The sequence below is a fragment of the Trachymyrmex septentrionalis genome, unplaced genomic scaffold (genome assembly GCF_001594115.1).
Source record: "Trachymyrmex septentrionalis isolate Tsep2-gDNA-1 unplaced genomic scaffold, Tsep1.0 scaffold27, whole genome shotgun sequence".
Classification (NCBI taxonomy): domain Eukaryota; kingdom Metazoa; phylum Arthropoda; class Insecta; order Hymenoptera; family Formicidae; genus Trachymyrmex; species Trachymyrmex septentrionalis.
This window is the reverse complement of record NW_017305430.1, coordinates 105226-113171: the sequence shown is the minus strand read 5'-3', so window position 1 is coordinate 113171 and position 7946 is coordinate 105226. Positions and strand designations below refer to the sequence as shown.

Here is a 7946-nt window from a genome sequence, read left to right as displayed (position 1 = left end):
TGCTATTTGTGATATTTATTGAAGTAATTAAGACGTGATACTCGCGTATATGTGGAGCTGAGATAAGAATGGTATTTAGACTGAATGAAGATATAATAGAAACTCGTGTATCTCTCCATACGTTCCAATTAAATTCGCGTTTACGCAGGCAGTTACACGTTTTCCAGGTACACCGTATCGGAATAGCTTTCCTGTAAGCTCCGTGCATTTCATTCGCCAGCTTTGCCAGAGAGCTTCCCAATGAATGCGTAATAAACTTCTATGCTCTCTCTCGTATCAGTCACAATTAAATTTAACAGGCGCACGCCGAATACCAACGAGCTTGACGGGACTCTCACGTTTTTACGGCAAGCGCACCAGAAAAGTGACGGATGTATCCACAACGGGCCGGTAACGCACCGGAGTAAGAAACAAACCTGGTCCTTCCTAGCTTCTAATTAAGAGCAGATATCCAATTACTTCGAGATTCTAATTAAGAGCGCGAGATCGAATTACATTTCACTGTCTCGCTGACTCTGGATTAGTATTGCGATACATCTAGGGTTGCTATATGAATACTTTGTCAATATAAGAGACATGTATGCTACAAATATATGACATTAGAAGAAAAAAGTTAATTTTTAATTAAAAATTAATTTTCAAATTGACATTCTCAATAGCAATCTTTGGTAATCAAATAACAGATACAGAGATTTTTATTTAACATATCAGGCTCTGCAAAAAGTGATTCAAATTAGATTTATACTTAATAAAGATGAATGTTACATATTACGTATAAAAAATTCAATAAGATATCAATATATTCATATTTAACAATTTTTACTTTAAATAAAAATTTTCTCACATATCTTAATCATTTTTTTAAAATATAGTTTAGATTTAGGTTCTAAACTGCCAAATTTTTTATATTACTTCAAATACAATACAGAAAAATTTGTAATTTTTCATAATTTTTTCATTTTGTTAAAAAAATACATGTAACATTCTGAAGAAGAATCTGTTATTCTCGTTCAGCATGCCGAGATAATATGTGATAACGATATTAATATAATATAAAAGTTAAGCGCTAAAGCCTTAGAGAATATCGAGGGTACTTCTATATATTCACCGTCACGGTGTTCTTTCTGTCCGTGATGATCTTTAGTATGATGATCGTCTACGCCATAGGAATATTTATACCTTGTAATGATGTGATGATGGTGTTTATCTTGCCAGGTTATTTCCTCGTGATGGCCCGCCACTGGCTCGACAAAATGATGATATGAGTACGCGTGATCATGACTGTGTTCATTGCGATCTATATCCGCGGTCTGTCCCCCGCCATTGTTTTCCTCTATTAATTGATTTCATAGAAAATTATTATATTCACAGATCTTTTTGAATAATCAATGAAATCGTTGTAATTTTAACAAAATTAAGCCTAATTTAACCCGCAGTTTATAACATGTGAGTATCGAGACGAACATGTGCGGATCGATAAACCTTTCATCAATGCGCGTAATTACCTTCTCGAGTGACCGATTCCATGAATTAAGCGAGATAGACATTCACCCACCGCATTTTCCTCGTACATCCTGGGAAAGCTCTTAACAACGACAGCGACGAAGACGACGCAGACAATCAATTCCTGCAAAGCGAGGAGGGACATTCGAGCGTCGTGTAAGCGGCCGACAACGCCGCCCGTGAAGTACTGTTCGCTGTTAAAGGTAAATTGGTGGCCGCGAATAATTGGAAAAGTTAATCTCTTAAATCTAATCGAAAAAGAGAGAGGAGGAAAGAGATGGAAAGCGAGAGGGTGAAAGAGAGAGAAAGGAAACCGAAACGCAGGAAGCAAAATTCATTTTCATTGCACCGACCGACGATGCGGTGTGTGTGGTGGTGGTGTAGTAGAAAATTACCGAAAAAAAAGCCCTACCATTATTCTTTCGTTTCCGAATATGTGTGCCAGAACGGACTCACCGAGACGCTTTTACCGCCCACATAAAGACCTCCGAAACACTCCGCGCTCGCTAGTTTACGGTCACGACTGCGTGATACTTTGTTCAGCGCGACCTGGACTCTGGCGATTTGTTTTATGGAGGCTACGGCATTGCGCCCTACGGGTCGATGAGATCGGCGAAACTTGAAATTGGATCGATCATCCGAAGTTTGAGGTCGGAATCGCGTCTTTGCCTGCGGCCAGGTGAAGTGCTGAGCCCCCTTCATGTTATTCTTCATGTTATACGTTATAGTATCTTTACTCGAGTGGATCATGAAAGGTTAATATCCGTCCACTTCCCGCAAATTGGATATCAAAGAGAGAGAAGACAGAGAGAACGAGAGAGAAGGGGATTTGGATCTCTTCGCGATAAATGCACCGTTCAGGAAATTCCTAGCTTCACTTGAAATAAGTAGTTTTATTAAAATCTTTTGTAGCAGGAATATCTTCTTTTTCGATATTCTGTTACATTTATATAATATTGCTTTAAATTGTAGTATATTAATTTTCAATTGATCTCTTGCTTTCACTTTAATACGATTAATACTCTTTCTAATATTCAATCCGTAAAATAAAAAAGAAAGAAATATTATACGCTGTGCGTAAGCTGGGGCGAAAGATCGATAAGTCTTCGTTATAAGGCTTTATTATAACGTTTTATGAAGATGGATAGTATGCACCCTTTTCTCACTTAAAAGGCTATTGTATAACGATATTTTCTTAAGTTCCTATTGGACGGTATATTTCAATCTCGAAAGAAATTATTGCGGTGCAAAAACAAAGACATTGATAACTTTAATTAACAATATCTTATTGTCTTAATTATAGCAAAGTATTTTGCGATTTGATTTTAAAACAGCATTGTTGACGTAAAATTTTCTAAAATCTACTTACATTATTCAGAATTAATAATTGTTCAATTAACGTTAATGTTTTATACTCTTATAATTTTATAATGTAGTATTATAAAAGTAGGTAAACGCTCCAGTAACCGGACATTTACCTACATCCAGACATTTATACAAATCTTTATTTGTTTATACTATTAATTTCAAGTATAATAATCATAATTTAATTTTAAAATATACAAATTTTTAAATATAATATCATAATTTAATTGTAACCAAAATAAACAAAGTGAATATAAAGACTCTTAACGATATTAGTCATAAATACATAAAATAAGAAGTAGAACGGCGTATATTAATATAAAACAAACAAGTTTCGGCTGCTGGATTGAGCCTTCCTCAGATGTAAAAAAATGAATATAATAAAAAAAAGTAATAAAAGACTACATAAAAAAATAAATAATAAATAAATAAAGTTCAGTGTCGCAACATTTTTAACGCGCGGAAATCAGTAATTATGATGGATCTCGACGTAGTCTAATGTTGTATATGCGATGGGGCAGTCAAAAGTTATGTATTTATGACTAATATCGTTAAGAGTCTTTATATCGTTGTTATTTAATTGTAACCTTCAAATATAACTAAATTATAATATTATAATAAAAAAGCATTAGAGATTAATAATAATAAATTTTGTATAAGTATCCGAATATAGATACATGTCACTGGGACGTACCTTACTATTTGCAAAATTTTAATATAATTATCATTTAAATATTATAATTTATAATATAATCGAGATTTTAATACACTCCAACATTCATAACGGCAAAATATTGTATTTTCGTTTTAATCGTTATATAATCGTTACATAGTGGTCGCGTATGTGTGTATGTGTGAACTAAAAATTACTCCTCGCCCGGCGCAACTCGCTCGCATTGTAACGCTTTCCACGTTAATACTTTCCGGGATGCGCAATTATTCCGACGTCAGCGGCGTAACGCGTTCACAAAAGATGCAACTCCTTCCACAATTTTGTTCGCAAGAATACGTAATTATAAGCGACGTGTGCATGCCTTCGTCCGACCTGTTACAACACGAATTTCCGTTCTAGCAAAGCGCCCTAGTAATATTCCCTACTGTATTGCCTACGGTCCCGCGGCGTATCAATTTACGATATCGAATGCCGCGTTATCGACTTTAGTTTACCTTCACAAAGGCCATGTTTCTTCCTTAACGAAAACAGCCAATGGACTACCTCTGGGCCGAAAGGAACGGAATCGTTTTATAGCGGCGGCCACCCCCGGATAGGCAAAAACGATCTCTTTTAACCATTAATTCGTTTGTCGTACCCTGCGGTTGGTCCCCAATACCGCACAGTAAGAGGTGTGACCAGTCGGGTCGTAGAAATGATAATAATTCTTTGAAACAACGCTATGGTACGACCCCAATGTTCGTCACTGCCAGACACGAATTGGCATTGCGATTTTACGACCGGGAAAGCAATGGTTCGGAAATAATAAATGTATAATGTGATATGTACTAATTTTTACGTTCTGTTTCTACTTGATCCATTAGCTTTCCAAGAATACTTAAAGATAAATAGGAGATTTAGAGATATAAATTTTTTATAAGTATGTTTTTTAAAATCTCCATTTTTTATGAAACATGAAAAAATAATGAAATACACTTAAGACAATTCTTAAAAGTCGTATGATTTAAAATAATTGAATACAAAATTAAAATTACAAAATCTTTGTTAAATAATTCTTTAAATACAGTTGGATAACAGTATTATAATATTAAATGAGAGTTTGGTTTCCTTCTTTCTTCTTCTTTCTCTTTTACTTTCCGTCTGACGTATATATGACAATGATGGAATGTAAACAATGAGATCGTATGTCAAACACTTCCTTTACTGTCATAATTAACAACAATATCTTTTATGAAGGCAATGAGTTTCGAGTACAATTATTCAGGAGCTTGTCGATAATTTTTGATTGAAGTGGCTAATTATTTTCTCTTTCACATTTGAGAAATATTATCCGTGACAAAGGATAAATTTTGAAATGAAGGCAGTAATGAGAAGTGAAATCTATTTTTGAAATATCATTGATATAATGCAAATTAATTATAATATAAATGTGCGTTTAATTAATGTAGTAATATGTAGATACTAATATTAATTAATTTTTAATGTTAATTAAATATTAATTTTGTTCAACTTTTGATATTAATTTATTATTAATTAAAAACTGAAAAAAGATCCTAGAATTACAGAAGAATTGTATTTAATTTATATTACAGTTGTACTATTATTGTATTTATTCTACTAAGCTTGCGTGTATGATTCCAATGTTAAATTAACAATTGTAAAAATTACTTCCTCCATTTACACTCTGAGTCTTTTTAACACAAATAAAATTTTACTTTCAAATTTTTTCAAATAAAAAGGAGAGAGGATAGCACAGTGTGATTTCGTTATTTCTGAATTATATATTTTTAAACGATTTTCCATTTTTTCTTCATTTTTGTTCAAATTTTTATGTATTATTATATACAAATTTTAATATATGTGTTAAAAATATTTGGTAATGTAATGAAGATGTTGAAAAGTAATCCTGAATTTTCCCACTTTTTTATGTTTAGAGAATAAAAAACTTGGACTGGATAAAAAATCTAGATTGCAGACAAAGGAAATAAAAATTGAAGGAACTAAAAATATGATTACAAACGAAGAGCTAAATATAAAAAAAACATTAACATTTCTATTATATATAATTGTAGGTATATACGCCAATTATTATATATTTACCTAAAAAAAATGTGTATCTATTTAATTGTAGTTCCGTTTTTTGGTATTTTCTGGTATTTTTTGGTATTTTCTGAAACAGCAGCTGTGGCCTCCTTGTGAAATTATTACTCGCTACGACAATTGCCGAAATAGTCAATCAACATTTTTCATCCGTGTTGCTGTAAAAGTAGCGCAATCGCGGCCACAGCGGATTAAAGATTTTTGTTCGTTCTCTCATTGGAAGCACGGAGAAAGCGCGCGCGGATTTTTCGATTACTTGGCTCGTTCTTATACGCGCTGCGCAATTTTCCGGTGATATCATTCCGCTCCGAGACTGTGTAAAATTCAGAGGCGGCAGTCAAATCAATTAATTTACAGCGTGATGGTCGCTACAGCAGAAATAACATGCAATATTACTTACATCTAATGAATATGCATTATGCGCCATGCGTTAATCTTACTTCAAGATTTTATTATTCGTATTGCGTATTACACAGCATACAAATTAATTATTCACCATGGAAACTACCGTTAACGACGTACAAAATAATATGTAGTTCATAATTATACTACCAGATGTATTGTATATTGCGAACGGAATAATTACGACCAAGAAGCAGATTATCGAATTGGAAGGTAGAACTGAATCTACAAAATATTACGTGGATTATACAGTGTTTAATGAGAAAGAGAATTTCAAATTAACGGATAGACATTTTCTGTGCTATTATATACTCAAATAATATGTACCAAAATATTTTCGTGTGAGATGTACAACTGACTCCTATATAACTGAAAATATTTAATTGTTTGGAGAAAAAACATGAATGTAAGTATAAATTTGCAAGAAAAGAGATATTTTTTTACGCAAAATTAAATCTATTAATTTGTTTGGATTTTGTTAGTATTATACTTTATTTGGAAATTATAGGTAATTGCTATTTAATGAAATGAACGTAATTTTGAGTTAAATAACAGTTCTCGTGTTTGTTGGTTGTATAATTGTATTTTGTTAAAAGTAATAAATTTTAAACTAAAATTACACATTTACTTAAAATCATTTATGTATTAAAAGTAGGTAAGTTAATATATTTTTTAACTAAATTAAGTTAAAGTTAATTTTATGGCTAATAAAATTAATTTAGTTAAGTTAAAAGTTAAATGAACAAAAAGCTAAATTAGTTAAAGTTACGTTAAGATTGAATTAATTCAAGTTAAATAAAAAGTTAATTTTGAAAAACATTATTTTTATTAAATCAGGATATCCAAATTTTTCTTAAAATCAGATTACTTTAAATAACAAAACAATTACATATAAAGATAAATTTAATATTTTATTTTAAATTAATATAAAATAACAAAGATATTTCTTGTGTAATAAAAACTGTTTTTTTAATATTTGTATATGGGTATTTTCATATTTTGATATTTTTATATTACAAAAGAAAAATAAAATGTAATTTTTAAAAGTGTAAGGTATCTTGTACTTCTCATTGTGCTGGCCATGGTTGCACATTCTTTGAAAATTATACATAAATAAAAAGTTTCTATTCTTTCTTTATTAAACGAAACAAGAATAGCATGATGCAGTTATCCTGATAGCGTTTCCTAAATATAGATCCAACCCATGTTTAACTTTAGACGAGCATCTATCACACAATCATTGAGCTTTTTTCTAAATTAATTCTTTAATGCTTAAGATCTTATAGAAAATAATATTGGCATTTAGAGAGATAAAAAAAAGAAGATTAATAAATTAAAAAATTAAAAATAAAACAAGGGCTACGAGCCAAGCTAGACCTTAATGCTGGATTAACTATAAAAACATAAGTTTATTAAAATAAACGTTTTGATCCCTATTGGGTCATTCTCAATATTGAAATTAATACAATTTGAAATCAATGACTCATTTGAAAAATCATAATATGTATTAGCAAGTTATTGTTTTTTAAATAAGTCGTTGATTTTAAATTGTATTAATTTCAACATTGAGAATGACCCAATGTAGGGGTCGAAACGTTTGTTTTAATAAACTTATGTTTTTGTTGTAAGATCTAGCTTGACTCGTAGCTCCTGTTTTATTTTTAATTTTATGAATTATTTGAGTTTATTGTCTTTTACTAATAAATTAAAATCTGAGAGAGAGAGAGAGAGAGAGAGAGAGAGAGAGAGAGAGAGAGAGAGAGAGAGAGAGAGAGAGACTAAATTAAGTCAAAAACAAATCCATTTAAAATTAATTAAATTAAGTTACAAGTTATTAAATTTTTAACATTTTTTTTAACTTTTACCTTATTGACTAGTTATTATTCAATCTCGATTAAAAGTA

At 31.0% G+C, this 7946-nt stretch overlaps 1 protein-coding gene across 1 annotated transcript in view; it reads right to left on the bottom strand.

The window, feature by feature from the left end:
• Positions 1 to 4050, bottom strand: part of LOC108749143 (histidine-rich glycoprotein-like) — a 4983-nt gene extending 933 nt beyond the window's left edge. Inside the window, exons 1-3 of the mRNA XM_018487676.1 lie at positions 4036 to 4050; positions 1552 to 1627; positions 1109 to 1333 (exon numbers count right to left, since the gene is read on the bottom strand). Of these exons, the coding sequence (XP_018343178.1) occupies positions 1109 to 1333; positions 1552 to 1627; positions 4036 to 4050 (316 nt within the window). The remainder of the gene's footprint in view (positions 1 to 1108; positions 1334 to 1551; positions 1628 to 4035) is intronic.
• Positions 4051 to 7946: the final 3896 nt, after the last annotated feature.